At 40.6% G+C, this 17,284-nt stretch overlaps 1 protein-coding gene and 1 pseudogene across 2 annotated transcripts; one reads left to right on the plus strand and one right to left on the minus strand.

The window, feature by feature from the left end:
- Nucleotides 1-1,268: 1,268 nt before the first annotated feature.
- Nucleotides 1,269-14,619, plus strand: SKA1 (spindle and kinetochore associated complex subunit 1). Of its 2 annotated transcripts, XM_006144454.3 has the most exons (7): nt 1,269-1,454; nt 2,072-2,170; nt 3,786-3,910; nt 5,026-5,123; nt 8,455-8,592; nt 13,259-13,428; nt 14,436-14,619. In XM_006144454.3, the coding sequence occupies exons 2-7, from the start codon at nt 2,083-2,085 to the stop codon at nt 14,582-14,584; spliced, it is 768 nt and encodes a 255-aa protein (XP_006144516.1). In that variant the 5' UTR covers nt 1,269-1,454; nt 2,072-2,082; the 3' UTR covers nt 14,585-14,619. The 2 variants fall into 2 exon arrangements, with proteins under 2 accessions (XP_006144516.1, XP_014441724.1); XM_014586238.2 differs by lacking the exons at nt 1,269-1,454; nt 2,072-2,170 and adding an exon at nt 3,241-3,331.
- A 932-nt stretch (nt 14,620-15,551) lies between these two features.
- Nucleotides 15,552-16,316, minus strand: LOC102485257 (ribosome biogenesis protein NSA2 homolog pseudogene; annotated as a pseudogene).
- Between the last annotated feature and the right edge of the window lie 968 nt (nt 16,317-17,284).

A 17,284-nucleotide genomic window follows, 5' to 3' on the forward strand; every position in this document is an offset into this window, starting at 1 on the left:
AAATTTAAAAAAAATCGTCGTTTTAAAAGTGTCATCTACTATCCTATGCAATGAACCATTTCTTGATCAGATTATGATGTGCAACAAAAAGTGAATTTTATGTGACAACCAGCTCATTGGTTGGACTAAGAAGAAGCTCCGAAAGTACTTCCCAAAGCTAAACTTGCACCAATAAAAAAGGCCATGGTCACTGCTTGGTGATTTGCCACTGGTCTGATCCACTACAGCTTTCTGAATCCTGTGAAACCACTACCTCCAAGGACACTCAGCCTCAATGAGATGTACCGAAAACTGCAATGCCAGCAGCCAGTAGTGGTCAACAGAAAGGGCCCATTTCTTCTCCACAATAGGGCCCAACTGCATGTATCCAAACCAAGTCTTCAAAGTTGAACAAATTGGACAGCTACCTTGTCAAGATATATCTTGATGACTTTTTGCTTGGTTTGCTTCCACAACCAACAGGATGCTGAAGACGCTTTTCAAGTTTGTCAAATCCTGAAGCATGGATTTTTACGCTACAGGAATAACAAACTTACTTTGAGCCAAAAGACTGGAAGAACTTGCTACTTGATGACATAGAGCTGTCATTCCAGCCCTAGGATGCTTTTCTCTTTGTTTTTCAACAAGGGGAATTAAACTTTGGCTTTTCTCATTTTAACTTTGTTCACTGTAAGCTCCACAAAGACAGGTTCTGTATCTTTTAGCTCACACACTTGGGTGAAATTATCTGGGGTGGGGGCAGGAGGTGGCATGGTGGTTAAGGTGCTGGAATTCCCACATGGCTGACTGTGGTTCGAGTCCTGGACGTGGCGACTTGCTTTCTCACTCACCCTCTCTCTTTCTCTAGCAAAACTCATGTGAAAAAAAAAATTAAAAATAAAAAAAAATTCTTAAAAGAAGTAAAAGAAATTACCTAGGGTGTTTTAAAAATATATAATGGCTTGGGCCTCATCTCCTGAGTGTCTGATGTGCAGGAAATTTAGAGAACCACTATTTTGGCTGGCTATTTTAGCCCCACAAGCTCTTGGCTAATGGCTGGGAGGCAGGCAAGACTGAGTGATCAATTGAGATCTCCTGTGACGGCCCTGCGTAGGCGGGGCATCCGCCTGGCAGCCTTCCACCCAATCCTGTCCCGTCTTCGTTCCGCTAATACCCCGGCCCGGCCCCGCCCACGACCAGCCCATGGCCCTCCCCGTCCCGCCCATGGCTCCACCCCGGCCGCTCACTGCCCTCCCCACTGTGGTCCCGGATGACGGCGGAAACGCGAGCTGTAGCAGAGTTGGCCTGCTGGGAGCGCGGTCGTGCGCGTGCGCGACGCCGGCGGGAGGCGCGGAGTTTGAATTTTGTTCCCAGAGTCGCGTCTAGTGATCACGGACTTCCGGCTGAAACTGAGGTGTCCACGGTTTGCGCCATAACGGCGAGTAGTGTGCCCTTTGCTCCTGGACTCACGAGAGGTTGGAGTCTGGCGTTGGGATTCTTACCTCGGAGGCAGCTGGGGTCGTCGCTGGGCGGGTGGGGGATCCGCGGCCGGGCGCGCCGAGCGGAGGCCGGGCCTTGGCATTCCTTCGGGAGTTTGGCGGGAGTGGACGCTTTATACCGGCCCACCTCACTGACCCTCGGGGTGAACAGTAACGGAGTTCTTCCCTTCTCTGCGCCTCCTTCCAATCCCAGGCTGTAAAGCCCAAACCCCCAAGGCGTGGGAAAAATGCTTACCTGGGCCTGTTTCTTTGAAATTATAGTGTGTTTCTTTAAAATGCGCATATATTTTGCATTTCTAAAAAAAAAACAAACAAAAAACCCCAATGTTATCTTTTGCTTTCGAACTCCTAAATCCTTAGGGAAGTTACCCCAAGTTTGTGCCCTGTACCCTGGTTTGGGATCCATTGACTACAGGAAGCGCTCGGAATTTGTTTAGAAACTGAATTATGTAGAATTCAAAAAAATTGCCCTTAAAAGTTTTTCTTTTTCTTTCAAGGAAATGTGATTTACTGCATATTCACCATTCTCAGATTTTGAAATCGGACTGAAATTTTTCTGACTTTTTGTACAAATGTGTTTGTTTTTTCTTCAGAGGCTTAAAGGATGGCGTCCTCCGATCTGGAACGGTTATGCTCTCATGTTAATGAAAAGATTAGCAATATTAAAAAAACTTTGTCATTAAGAAACTGTGGTAAGTAAAACAGCCAACTGACTTTGTATACAGAAAATACATTTTGATTATTGCTCCACTTTGATATCTTGTGCCTGCTTAAGATGATGTATCTTAGAAAGGTAATTTTAGATTTCAAATGGTGATTTTAAAAACACTTTAGTGTCATGATTTTGAATATTGCAGAGGATACTGAAAATGCAAAAGACCTAGAATGAAGAGCTAGGGGAACCAGCAGTTAGCGTAATGGCTATGTCACTGGACTCCCATGTAGTCGACTGCGGTTCGAGTCCTGGACCCGGTGGCTTAAAACACGCTGGGCGTGTGTGCGTGCATGCCCAAGATCCCGAGAGGAGTATGGAAGAGAAGGGGTTGTGGTGTGGCCATTCCTCCTGGGGGGTGATTTCTCACTTTCTGTCTCTCTGTCTCTCTCTGTCTGTCTGGCGAGCGCACATGCCCTATGGCAAACTCCCCCCCCCCCCCCCCCCAAAAAAAAAGAATGAAGAGCTAGGTATTAGTTAGATTTATTTATTTATCTTCTTCTGAGACACATAGACCAGTAGTCAAATTTGCAGGTTATGTGGATATTTGTGGTTCTAGAGCTAAATGGAAGTACTAAAAGGGGAACAAAACAAAACAACAAAACCTGAAGTGGTACAGGGTAAAATGCAAGGCTCTGAGAGTTCCACATGGGAAAGCTCATGATTCAAATCAGAAGACCTTCCTGAGTATGCCAGGCACATACTTACCCATGATCCTGAGCTGGCAGTGGATGAATCTTGGCATCCAGAACTAGTTAGGGGTGCTTTCTCTGTCTCTGGCTCTCACTCATGGAAGAAATAAACTTAGAGAGAGAGAGAGAGAGAAAGAGAGAGAATTACTAGGGGCTGAGGCAATATTCCTTTTTCCAAACCCAATGTCTCAAAATAAGTGTTATGACTTATCTCTGCCCTCCCCCCATTCAGATGTTCAGCTGTTGTAATGATTAAATCTCATTAGGGACTTTTGAGATAAGATTAGTGACTGAGTAACTAGAACTCTACGGTTTAGTTCTGGTGTGTGTATAAAGAGAGGAAACGAGACAGGCAGAGGTTACAGATACAGACTACACTGTGCTCTGCTTACGATTCCACCCTCAGTAGTGCTGTAACCAGTGGAAATTGGATCCTGGGCCTCCAAACTGTGAGTTGAATAAACCTATATTTCTTTAGAAAGTCACTAGCGTCAGGTATTTTTGTTAGCAACCCAATAACAGACTCAGACACTAAAGTACAGTTCTCTGTCCCAAGAGTTCTCATGGGTACTTATACATTATTACTTTTTTATATACTTTGTTTCCCATTTTATTTATTTATTTATTTATTTGGAGAGGTTTTTGCTGTAGGGTGTGTGTGTGATCACCAGAAAGACAGAGACAGACGGAGAAATAGAAAGCGAGAAATCAACCCCCAGGGGGTTGGCCACACTGCAATCCCTACTCCTCCATTCTCCTCTCAGGATCTTGGGCATGCACGCACACGCGCCCGACGTGAGTTTAAGCCACCGGTCTGGGACTTGAAGCATGGTCAGCTACATGGGAGTTCAGTGCCATAGCCATTATGCTAACTGCTGGTTCCCCATTTGATCTTTATAATAGGTCAAGAGCCCACTTTGAAGTCTATGTTACATAAAATAGGAGATGAGATCATTGTAGTAAATGAACTTCTGAATAAATTGGAATTGGAAATTCAATATCAAGAACAAACCAACAGCTCACTCAAGGTACTGTTTTTCTAATGAAGAAACAAAGTGAAAAAGCAATAAATACAAATTTCCTAATCATTAAATAATTATTATTATTTTTTACTTTGCCACAGGGTGTGTGCACTCACAGCAGTGATGAGAAAGAGAGAGAGGGAAAGTGAAAAAGCAACGCATGGGGCATAGTCATGCTGCAGTTCTGTTTCCTCCGTTGCTTCTTCCTTTCTGGATTTTGGGTATGCACACAAAGTTGGTGTGCTTTTCAAGACAAGTCAGATTCAAACCACATGGTTGGCCCTGTGAGATCCAAGCTTCTTAACCAGTGGGCCATGAGCTTGCTCGTTTAAGGATTCTTTACATTTATAATGTTCTTTGACTTTGTATATTATTAATGTTATAAAGTGCCACTTGTGTTTTTTTTTTTTTTTTAAAGAGGTTTTTGCCTTAGGGTGTGTGTACTCACCAGAGAGAGAAAGAGAGAGAGAGAGAGAAGTGAAAAATCACGCCCTAGATTTAGCCATGCTGTAATCCCTTTTCTATTCTTTTAGGCTTGTATGCACATGTGCCCGATGTGAGTTTCAAGCCACCAGGTCCAGGACTTGAACTGTGGTTGGCCATGTGGGAGTCCAGTGATATAACTGGAAGTCTAGCACCTTAACTACCATGCCACCTGCTGGCCCTAGGGCTTTTATACTATAGCATTCAGGGTTTTTCTATTTCATTATGTCTTCTCAACACTTAGAGTTACTGTGATTATGGTTATAGTCTTTCCTTTTCACTCTCTCTTTTTTTACACTTGATCTTAGCCAAAAGGCTGAAAAGTGATGTCTCTCTCTTTTTTTAATTGTCAGGGGATATGTTTGCTCACCAGAGAGAGTTGTAGGAAAAACCTCTCTTCCTGCCATGGGGTGTGGTCTTGCTGCAATCCCTTCTCTTCCATTTCTCCATGCTATTGAGGCATGCACACACTTGTGACTGGCATATTTTTCAAGCCACTGGGTGTGAGATTTAAACCACAGTTGACCTTGTGGGATCTGATTGCCTTAACCACGAGGCTATAAATGTCCACTATAATGTCTTAAAACATACACAGGGTGGAGAGAGGCTTATTTGTGAGCATTTCTTTTTAATTTTAGGAACTCTGTGAATCTCTCGAAGAAGATTATAAAGATGTAGAACATCTCAAAGAGAACATTCCTCTCCATTTGCCTCAAGTAACAGTAACCCAGAGCACGTAAGTAGATTTTTAATTATTCATGCTATCTGGATTTAAATCCACGAAGACAAATTCCTCAAAGTTTTTACTCTTCCATGTACTTGGAATCTTGGCACTGATTATCCAGTTTTTTGGTCACTTACATTAGAAACAGTATTTCCCCTTATCTTCATCAGTTTTCTTAGTTTTTGTCCCTGAGAAAAACGTGATCCCTTGTTTCCCAAAGGTAAATATCTAGGCTCTCTGTTTCCACTGAGTTCTTCACCTTAGAGTGGTTAATTGATCTCAGCTCTATTGACATTTTAAGCTGGATAATTCTTTGTCTCGACACTAGAACAGTTCATAACCTCCTTGATCTCTGCTCACTAGATTCTAATAACATCCCCCTCCACTACCCAACTGTGACAATGAGAAATGTCTCCGGATATGGCCAAATGACCTCTTCGGGCAAAATCTCCCTTGACCCTTGAGGACCACTGCTTTAGGGTGAAAATTAATTTAATGAACTTTTCATCTTAATAATAGCCAAAGGGGGACCAGCAGTTGGCGTAATGGCTATGTCCCTGGACTCCCATGTAGTCAACTGTAGTTCTAGTCCCGGACCTGGTGGCTTAAACTCATGCCGGGTGCATGTGTGTACGTGTGTGCTCAAATCCCAAGAGGAAAATGGAGGAGGAAGGATTGCAGCATGGCCATCCCCCCTGGGGGATGATTTCTTGCTTTCTTTCTCTGTTTCTCATTGTCTTTATGGCGAGTACATGCACCCTATAGCAAAAACCTCTCCAAAAAAAAACATAGCCAAAGGAACAATAACCTTAGCTCTTTTTTCTCCCGGAACTAATGTCCTTTTTGTCTGTTCACTGATAGTATATGTATGTCTGTGCTTTGCCTTTTTCCCAGAGGCCCTACTGCTAGCTTTCGACTGCCAATTGCAACCACTTTTTAAACCGAGTGTTTGAAGATCACATAGAGGTCCACAATCCCTCTTCAACTCTGATCTTGCCCTTCAGATTTCATCTTGTTTACCACTGTTTCGTTTTTGAAATTTTGTCTTCTTTACTATCACCCCATTTTCTTAGTAGCAAATTAAAGGATAATAATAAAACAAATATCTATGTTATCTACCAGCCAGGTTAAGAACTAAGACATTATCAATACTTTATTTCTCTTGCGTTCCCTCCCTTTATCAGAGAGGTGAGGTAATCACTTTCTTGATGTTATGATAATCATGCTTCTATCTGTGCGTTTCCATAAACTATATGCTATTTAAATTTGAGAAACTGAAAGGCAAGCGTGAACTTTGCTGTACAGGAAAAGAGCCATGTTATTGCAGATAGTTGAAGGTCTCTAGGAAAGGAAGTGCAACAGATTTCCTAAGCATGGTCAGGGACCTGGAATTTCCCTGCTGGAGGAGAATATTAGTGGACAGGCTTGTGAGTGAGTGATAGGGAAAAAGGTAGGTCATCATAGAATTTCTACCATAATTATTAGGTGGGCCAGATGTTGGACATCTAATAGGAATGTGACCAGAGAAATGGGAAGATTTTCTTCCCCTAAGCTCACTATGGCCTTGCTTTAGCTCTTAGGGCTAGATAAAGCAGAAGCTTTCTGTTGTTTGAACTGACTCTTTTCAACTGACATACATAATCAGGGAATGAGGAAAAATTAAGTGCATCCTTACCACATGGTCAAGATAAGCAAGTACAGGTAGCAATGAGCCAATCTCATGATGGAGTCTCATGTTAGGAGTCCCACAAGGTGGTGATACCGTAGCATTGGGCATCTTTATTGTGAATCAACAGTTTGCAACATAACCGTCTCCTGAATCACACCGTCAGGCCTGGTTACCCTCTGTTTCATGCTCAGCTGTCATCTTAGCATCTAACATTCTTTCTTCCTGGGGATTCCCTTCACTATGGCTTGACTCACTGCTAGCAACAAACATCTTTTCCATACCTGGAAGATAAGCAGCCTAGAAACTAGTCTGTTTCCAGACTCCATTTTTAGAGACATTTTTGTTTGTTTGTTTTGTCATTGTTTGTTTACAAGAAAGATTTTTTGCTATAGGGCATGTATACTTGCCGAAGAGACAGAGACAGAAAGAGAATTTTTTAGAGGCAGAAAGAGAAAGTGAGAAATCATGCCCCAGTGGGGATGGTCACACTGCAATCCCTTCTTGTCTATTATCCTCTTGGGATCTGGGGTATGCACACATACACTCCTGGCATGAGTTTAAAGCCACTGGGTCTGGGACTTGAACCATGATCAGCCACATGGAAGTCTGGTGCCTTAAGCACTACACTACCTGCTGGGGCCCTAGATTCCATTTGCTGGTGGGGTAGGAGCTATATTAGTAGCCTTCTCACTGACTTAAAAATCTGGGCAGACTGTATCCGAGGGTGACTGATGCTCATTGCTGGCAATTAAAATGAGTCTGCAATAGGTGGGGACTAGCATTTACAACCATAATGATAAACTAGTATAAATAAAAGTCTAAGGGGGCCAGCAGGTAGTGTAGTGGTTAAGGTGCTGGACTCCCACATGGTCGACTGCAGTTTGAGTTCTGGACCCAGTGGCTTGAAACTCACAATGGGCATGTGGGTGTGTGTGCTAAAATCCTGACAGAATGGAGAAGAAAGGATTACAGCATGGCTATCTTCCTGGGTGGTGATTTCTTGGTTTCTTTTTCTTTGTCTCTTCAGCAAGTGTACATGCCATGTAACAAAAGCATCTCTAAAATAAAAAGTCTATAGGGATTCTTCCAGGTTCAGAATGGGGGAAGTCAGGAAGTAAAGCCGTTCAGTTATGTTCAACTTTACATATGATGACTTTGAGGAGCAGTTGGACAACTGATGAAGATGTCTAGTGTATGTACCACATAGACCATATTTTGAACATATACATCAATGTAACTGAGGATATGGGGACTTAATTTCTCAACATTCTCTTCGCTATTTAGATGTTTATGAACAATAGGTATAGAGATAGAGAAAAATGCTGGCTATAAATATCGTAACAGGATGGGGCCAGCCAGTGGTGTAGTGGTTAAGAGAGCTGAATTTCATATAAGTGACTATGCAATTCGAGTCCTAGACCCGGCCACTCGAAGTACAAGCTAGATGCATGTGCATGTGCACTCCAAATCCCAAGAGAAGAACGGAGGAGAAGGGATTGCAGCATGGCCGTCCCCCTGAGGGATGCTCTCTCACTTTCTCTCTCTCTCTGGCACATGTGCCCTTTAGCAAAATATAAAAAAATCATTACAGGATGAATCATATTTAATATTGATTATTTTCAATTGAGAAAAACTGGATGATTACCTGAACGTATGTTCATCTTTATTCTGTAGGGCTAAAGAATCAGATGTTGACCCTGAAGAACCAGTCAAAGTTGAGGAACCTGCACCCACAAAGAAGCTGCCAAAAGAACAAAGAAGTATTAAAGAAATGCCATTTATAACTTGTGATGAGTTTGATAGTGTTCCTGCGTAAGTACTTAAGATAAATTTGAATCTTCAGCTCTTTAATAACCAACATATGTGATTGTTGAGGTCATAAATCTTAATTATATTAATTACAATATGTCAAATGTGTTCGAACATTGAGCTTTAAAATAGTTTTTTTTTTGAGCTTTAAAATAGTTTTACATTGGGACCAGCAGATGGTGGGATGGTTTCATCATTGGACTCCCACATAATCGACTGCAGTTTGAGTTCCAGACCTGGTGGCTTAAAACTCATGCTGGGTGCATGTGTGTGTGTGTCCAGAATGGAGGAGAAGGGATTACAGCGTGGCTATCCCTCCTGGGGGGTGATTTGTACTTTCTGTCTCTCTGGTGAGTGCATGCGCCCCATAGCAAAAATCTCTCTCTAAAAAAGAATAGTTTTACACTGTACTATGAAAAGGCAGAAAAATTTTTGAAGATACTTTGGTTTTTGTAAAATCTCTTTTTGTAGAGATATCTAGAGATAAATCTTTTTATTGGTAAGGTTCTCTCAAGACCTAACTTGGACTTCTTTTCCCTCTCTTTTCTAAACTCGTTTCTGTGCCTTGTTTTTCCTTTCCTTTTCTTTTATTTCTTTTTATATATGTTTTTTTTAAAGTTTATATATTTCTTTTATGATCAAAAAAGAGAAAGAGACGGAAGGTATCCCCAACAGGGTCTTGATGCTGCGATCCTCCTCCAGCTTCATATAGCTCTAGGTGTGAAGGTAGAACCTTCCCATGTGGGTCATCCGTGGAGACCACCAGGTTTTACTGCCATACCATCTAGGCCCAACATGGCATTGTTTCTAACTATAGTTTTCACAAACTCTTGATACCATAGATCTCTACAGTGTATTTAGGAATTCTTTCAAATCTTTTAAACCATTACATTAATAACCTCAGTGCTCACCTTCCATATCTGCTAATTTTTTTGTATGTGATACAGATTTACAAATTATATATATTTTTAAATTATGATAGAGTGTGTGTGTGTATACACATGCGAGAAAGAGTAAAGAGAGAGGAGGAACACTCTCCATAAGATCTGGTCACGCCACGTCACGATCCTCTTCTTATAGCCTTCTAGTGGTTGCCACATGCATGGTGTTTTTAAGGCTGACTGGCCCAGAGATTTGAACCATGGTCACCATGTGGGATCCAATTTCTCTTTCTCTCTCTCTCTCTTTTTTTTTTTTGAGAGGTTTTTGCTATAAGGTGCGTGTGCTCACCAGAAAGACAGAGACAGACAGAAAGCGATAAATCACTCCCCAGGGAGGATGGCTGCGGTACAATCCCTTCTCCTCCATTCTCCTCTTGGGAGCTTGGGCACACACATACATGCACCCAGCGTGAGTTTAAGCCACCAGGTCCGGGACTTGAACCACAGTTGACTACATGGGAGTCCAGCGACATAGCCATTACGCCAACTGCTGGTCCTGTCTCTCTTTTTTTTTAAAATTACCAGAGAATGTGTGCTTACTCTAAGAAACAGGGAGGGAGAGAACACCCACCGTCAATGGTCATGCCGCAATCCCTTCTCCATTTCTCCATCCTATCAGGATGTGATGGGATTTTAGGAACACATGTAACCGACATATTTTTCAAGCCACTGGAGCCTGGATTTGAACTACAGTTGGCCAGGTAGGATATTGCTCCCTTAAAGCAGTAGGCTATGGGGCTGGCCCAGATCCTGCTTCTCTTGAGCGACGTATTATTGCTGAGCCATGGAGCAAGCCAGCCTACTGATTACATTTTCAAGTAGCCTTAGTTTTTTTTTTTTTTAAGAATTATTTTATTTAACTAACTTTCTTTCTCTCTCCCTCTCTCCTTTTCTCCCTTTCTTTCTCTCTCCCTTTATCTCTCTCTCTCTTTCTTTCTTTCTATTTAACCAGAGAGGGTCAGAGTGAGAGAGAGAGAGAGAGAGGGAAAGTGAGAAAGTAAATCACTAGGTCCAGGACTCGAACTGCTGTCGGCCATGTGGGAGTCCAGTGCCCTTAACTACCATGCCACCTGCCAGCCCTAGAAGTAGCCTTAGTTTGCTGTAATTTTAAGGAAACTGAGTGTATTGTGTGGATTTGAGAATTACAGAGGATAATGTTTTGTGTGTTTGGTTTACTTTTGTCCCTTGTACTATATACTTTTTTTGTGTCTGTGATGTATTCTTGGGTCACTGAGGAGAATACAGGAATGAATATGATTAGATGCCTCCTCCAGAAGAAAGTCTCCTTTTCTTTTTCATAATGGGGACCAGTTATAAAAATCCATGTTTTTTAACTCTCATAATTCCAGGGCTTTGCTTAATTTCTAAACTTTATTTTATGTTACATTTCTTGTTTTCTATTTTTTTTTTTTATTATACAAATAATATTTGTTTCTAAAAAGCATTTCATGTCAGGAAATCAAACTCATCTGTAATTTTCCTATTCAGATAAGAAAGGACATTTCTTTCTAGATTTTATTAAATTAAACATGTATTACAGGTATTTCTGATAATTATTACCAAGGTATAGTTATAATATAAATATAGAATACTTCTTTTTATGGGGGGGGAGAGATTTTTGCTATAGGGCATGTGCGCTTGCCAGAGAGACAGAGAGACAGAAAGCGAGAAATCAGCCCGCAGGGAGGATGGCCATGTTACACTCCCTTCTTCTCTGTTCTCCTTCTGAGATCTTGGGCATGCATGCACACAGGTCTGGGGTAATTTTTAAGCCACTGAGTCTGAAACTCAAGCTGCAGGTGTCCATGTAGGAGTCTAGTGATACAACTGCTATGCCATCTGCTGGCTGCAAGATTACTTATTTTTAATATGGGTACTTTTCCATTTTAGACTATGATTGAAAACTTGTTTTTTTGTTTTGTTTTTAGAGAGTTTTATTTATTTATTTATTTATTTTTGCTATAGAGCATGTGCGCTCACCAGAGAGAGAGAGAGAGAGAGTAAGACAACAATTAGCCCTAAGGAAGTATGACCACGTTACAGTCCCTTCTCCATTTTCCTCTTGGGATCTTGGGCATGCATGCACACGTGCCTGGTGTGAGCATTAAGCTACCAGGTCCAGAACTCAAACTATGTCCAGCGATGTAACCATTATGCCATCTACTGCTCCTGAAAACTTGGATTTTAATAGTTATATAGGGCTGGCCCCATTGGATGGTGGTTAAGCGCTGTACATTAGGAGCTGGATCGCACATGACTGATTGCAGTTCAGATCCCATCCCTGTGGCTTGAAAAACATGCTGGATGTGTGTGCATATGTGCTGAAAGTCCTGACCAGATGGAGAAATGGAGGAAAAAAGAATGTGGTCTCCTCTGCCCTTGCATCTTAAATTCAGAACCTTTTTTTTTTTTTTTTTTTGGAGAGGTTTTTCGCTATAGGGCACATGCGCTCGCTAGACAGACAGAGACATAGAGACAGAAAGCGAGAAATCACCCCCCAGGGGGGATGGTCACGCCGCAATCCCTTCTCCTCCATTCTCCTCTCGGGATCTTGGGCACGTACACACACGCACCCGGTGTGAGTTTTAAGCCACTGGGTCTGGGACGTGAACCGCGGTCGACTACGTGGGAGTCCAGCCACATAGCCATTACGCTAACTGCTGGTTCCCAAATTCAGAACCTTTTCATTTCTTTGCATCCTTTGCCCATCAGTTTTTCCTTGTCTTAATCTTCATTTTCATCTTTGTTGTCCTTCATTTTTTTCCTCCATTTCCTTCTGGTGTTTTCTCCTTTCTCTGAACTGATAATTGTTTTTGCATCAGACTAGAATGCTGTGAGTTATATAATTTCTTTTCTTTGTTTTTTTAAGTTCACTTATTTCTTCCATGAGTCAGAGAGAGACAGTACCCCCAACAGGGTCTTGATGCCATAATCCACCCTCAGCTAGAGCTAGCTCCAGATCGAGGGCACATATATGCATGGCTTACTCAGTGAGGTCTCCAGTCATAAACCTGGAACCTTCCCATGTGGGTCAGCCTTGCAAAGCAGTACTACATTTTATCTCCATCTCACTGTCCAAACCCTAACTCTTTTTAAGATTTTTGCCATAGGGCACATATGCTTGCCAGAGAGACAGTGAGAGGGAAAGTGACAAATCGCCCTCCAGGGGAGATGGCCACACCACAATCCCTTTTCTTCATTCTCCTCCTAGCATTTTGGGCATGCATGCTCACATGCCCCCCGTGAGTTTCAAGCTCCCAGGTCTGGGACTTGACTCATTGCAGTTGGCCATGTGAGAATCCAACATCTTTACCACTATGTCCCCTGCCAGCCACCCCTAGCCCCTAATTTATATTTTCTTTCCTTTGCTCACAAACATTTGAAAATGTTTAAATAAACTTCAGTCTTACAGTTAATAAGTATGTATGAATCAGAGTTGGAAAGCTTATTTTAAATTATAATATTAATTCTCCATTAAATAGAGAATGGAAATTAATGCTTCTAAACCGTATTGGGGAAAATAAGTACTGTTATGTTGTCATTCCTGTTTAACTTTTTTACTCTTGAGATGTGTCTGGTTTATTTGGAAATTGATATAAAATTCTTTTTATAAAAGACTCTATAGTATTCTGTTGTACAAAGTCATCACACATAATGTTTTTCACAGTAATTTTGTATGATAAAAATTTCTTTATTAAAAAAATAATAAACCGTATGCTTTTTTATAGGTACATGAAATCACGTTTAACCTATTCTCAAATTAATGATGTTATTAAAGAAATCAACAAGGCAGTAATTAGTAAATATAAGATCCTACATCAGCCAAAAAAGTCTATGAATTCTGTGGCCAGAAATCTCTATCACAGATTTATTGATGAAGAAACAAAGGATACCAAAGGTAAACTGATAGCATATATATTTGTCAGCTATTTGGAGTTTAACTATATCATGAGAAACAAAAGTATTTTTTTAAAAATTATTTTATTTAAATTTTTTTGTTTATTCATTTATTTTAATTTGACTAGAGAGAGACAGAGAGAGAGAGAAAGTGAACAAGCAAACCATCAGGTCCAGGGCTCGAACTGTGTTTGGCCATTTGGGAATGTCCAGTACCTTAACCACTATGCCACCTGCTGGTTCCCAAAACAAAGATATTTCTCAAAAATTCTGTTGTATTAATTCCTAATCAGGGACAGTTTTCCTACTAGGGACATTTTTCCAGGTCTGGAGACATTTTTGGTTATTAAAGCTAGGACTGGGGTACTCCAAGAACCTAGTAGTCAGAGGCCAGAGATGCTAATAAAACTCCCTGTAGTTTATAGCACAGTCCCTACAAGATGAATGATCTGACCTAAAATGTCTAAAGTGCTGAATATGAGAAATGCTGTGTTAGAGTGTATTGTGGAACTATACTGTGGCAACATACCTGATGTTTTGAGAATTAGGATAGTAATGATCACAGTTGGTTGTGCCTATATAGTGTTTACAGTGTACCAGATCGTTCACTATGAGCTTTCCTCACAACATCCTGAAAGGGGAGGTACTGTTATTACCCCATTTTTTGCTGACTAGGTAGAGAGCTTAACTTACTTGCCCGAGATCATCCAGCTAAGTAACAGAGCTGCTGTGGTTTCATTCTTTTAACTGTATTGCCTCTTGAAAAGTGAATTGTTCAAGAGATACCAACAGGTAGCTAGTAATCTAATAAACAGGGCTACAATTCTGAAATGCTAAGTAGGTATTACATAACTTCAGTTGATAGAACAATTATTTTTTAGCAAGAATACCAAGCTTTTGTTTATTAAATAGCAACAGTAAAAATTGATTAATGCTACTTATTTACAATTTAATGCATTAACGGCTCATTTGGAAAGTTGACCTCATTCAAGTTATTTGTATTTTCAGGTCATTATTTTATAGTGGAAGCTGACATAAAGGAGTTCACAGCTTTGAAAGTTGACAAGAAATTTCATGTGTTACTGAATATTTTACGACACTGCCGGAGACTATCAGAGGTCCGAGGAGGGGGACTTACCCGATATGTTATAACCTGAGGCTCTTGTGAGATTTTAAGTGGACCAACAGTAGGGTACAGCAGCTATTCCTATATATATATATATATAAGTTCATGTCTAGCTTTTGTGTTTAGTGGATAATGCTGAAGTCTTATTGGAATAAGATGGATACATGTGATATTAGAAGAAAAGAGTCAAGAAGATAAGGTCCAACATACTCAGGCCTTTTAGAATTGTAGGTCACTAGTGTCAAAATACCATCAACTGCACCTCAGTCTCAGGTAAACTGTCTAGAAGTTGGATTTAAGGATGGCTTTTCCATCTGATGTGCATTCCCACATGCCCTTAGCGACTAGTTCACCTGAAATGCATTTGGTATAAACCACTGTTTAAGCTTCAACCTGTAATCAAATTGCAATAAAAATATGTTGTGGTGACATGATATGATACTACAAAAAAAAATACACATTTGATCTTTATCCTTGTTCCTTGTTCAGAGCTACTAAAACCCTTGTACTTTCCTAAGTGATAAAGAAGCATTTTTTTGTCCTAATATTTGGTCTTTGACCTCAGTTTCTGATGTAGAGTGCCTAATTTATTTGAATGTCCTGATGATAGGAGCATCTTTTGCTCGATTAGGGTTACTTTTTTTTTTAAGTTCATTTTTCAGAAAGACAGAGATGGCACCCTAACAGAGTCACCATGTTGCAGTCAGCCTCAGATTGTAGGCAAGTGCATGCCTGGCAGACTCAGGGAGGTCTCCAGGATTGAACTGGGAACTTTTGCGTGTGCTTTACCTTTTCACAGCATTGTATTTTATTTTACTTATTTATTTCACTTGTAAAACCAGGCCACTTTAATGTTTTTGTACAATTTAATAAATAATCTTTTGATGACTGTAGGCATGTAAGACTGACTATATTCAGAAACATCACAGTCATAGTGGTTTTCCAGATTGGTGTATCATCTTCAAAAATTACAGGGAGTTACTTGTATGAAACTGCTGTCAAACCAGAAAGGCAGCATTTATGCATCCATCATTTTCAGGATTCTTGGTAACTTGGGTATATTTCTTCCAAATAACCTTGCCTCCTTGTGTCACAATACCCAATTCACTCATGTTCACCTCAATGACAATACGTTTGGTGGTAATACCCAAAGTTGTATATAGTGAGGATGAGGGGTTCTTCTTTACACTAGGTATTGGCAGACAAAAGGTGGTTTTCAGTTCAGGATTTGTTATGTGGGCCTTCTTGAAACATAAGTCCATTGGCCTAATGAATCTATCATATTTAGTCGGTTTTCTAGTAAACCCATCTCTAACAAAGCAGGCTTTTGTAACCATCCTCTTCCATGTTTTCTTCTTTCTCTTTCCTGTTTGAATAACTTTTAATACTTCTGTTTTTCCCTGGGCTTAAACTTTGGGTAGAGGTACTTCCCATTTTCCTGTTTTCTCTTTCCATTTTTGTTTAGTCATATTTGAAAGTACTTTAGCTCGGGACTGTTCTTCTCTGTCCAGCAGATAGGCAGGTACTATTCCTTGTGGAGACTTTTCATCATTCTGGTGTTCTTTTCATGCATCTTGATAGTCTTTTCATTCGTATTTTCTTAGCATGACACTATTTGTGATAGAGCTTTACCTTCAGACCAATCATCTTTTTTGCCTTCTTTGAATTTCATGAGCCTCTTTCTTCTTTCTCTTTTTCTTATGGTAATCCAAACGGTATCCATAGTGTTTACAATGTAATTCAGTATATTAGTTTTGTGGCATGGTTATAGCTACAGAGTCACCAGGAGCAGCCTTTCTGATGCAAGGAAGTTGTCAACTTTCAGGACTCAGAGCAGTATTATTTTTATTACCACTGTGTCTGGTCCCTCAGGATGGGGCTGGTCACAAAGATGAAGCCATGATTAGAAGGTTTGCACTTTTGGCTTAGGGACATGAATTGTCAGAAGACCTAGATAAAAAATAAAAGTTGATCATGCTTGTGTGAAGAAGCCATAAAAATCCCTAAACTATGGGTTTCGAGGGCTTCCAAATTGGCAAGTACATCAATGTACCCACAGAGTATTGCATCCCAACACTGTGAGGACAAAACTCCTATGCTTGGGACCTTTTCAGAACTCACCCTATGTCTCTGTTGGTCTGACTGTCCTTTATCAGATCTTTTAGAATATGCTGGTAAACATAAATGTTTCTCTGAGTATCCTGAGTCATCATATCAAATGATCAATCCTGAGGGGAGAGTTGTGGGAACCCCTGATTTGCAGCCACTTGGACAGCAGTGTAGATACCCCACTAGTTGAGCTTTGTGTCTGAAGTGAGGGTAATCTGTGGAACTAAACCCTTAGCCTGTACAGTCTGTACTAACTCCAGGTAGCTAATGCCCTAATTGGATTGTAGGACACCTAGTTGTGTCCAGAGATTTGGAGAATAGGGTGTTATGGGGAAGATACTTCATACACTTGGTGTCAGAAGCATTATGTATCTGTAACATTCATAGACGAAAGTGTTGAGTTTTTCTTATTTGGGTGAAAAGGTAACCTGAGCAGATTGATAGTCTTCTTAGAAAATAGGTAATTCAATTGTAAGAACTTAACCCTGTACTGTAGGGTCAGCCCTGAAAATGCTGTTGAAAGAAAAAAAGTACAACAAGCCTATCACTTTGCTTGAAAATAAAACTCAAGTAAGAGATTAGTTTACTTTCAAAAAGAAAAAAACCTCTCCCCCAAAAAAGG

This window comes from Tupaia chinensis, unplaced genomic scaffold (assembly GCF_000334495.1).
Source record: "Tupaia chinensis unplaced genomic scaffold, TupChi_1.0 Scaffold000119_2, whole genome shotgun sequence".
Taxonomy (NCBI): Eukaryota; Metazoa; Chordata; class Mammalia; order Scandentia; family Tupaiidae; genus Tupaia; species Tupaia belangeri.

Coding starts and splice junctions, on each gene's coding strand:
- SKA1 (XM_006144454.3), top strand. CDS start 2,083: ATGGCGTCCTCCGATCTGGAACGGTTATGCTCTCATGTTAATGAAAAG. Junction 3,911..5,025: donor AAACCAACAGCTCACTCAAG/GTACTGTTTTTC, acceptor TTTTAATTTTAG/GAACTCTGTGAATCTCTCGA. Junction 8,593..13,258: donor GAGTTTGATAGTGTTCCTGC/GTAAGTACTTAA, acceptor GCTTTTTTATAG/GTACATGAAATCACGTTTAA.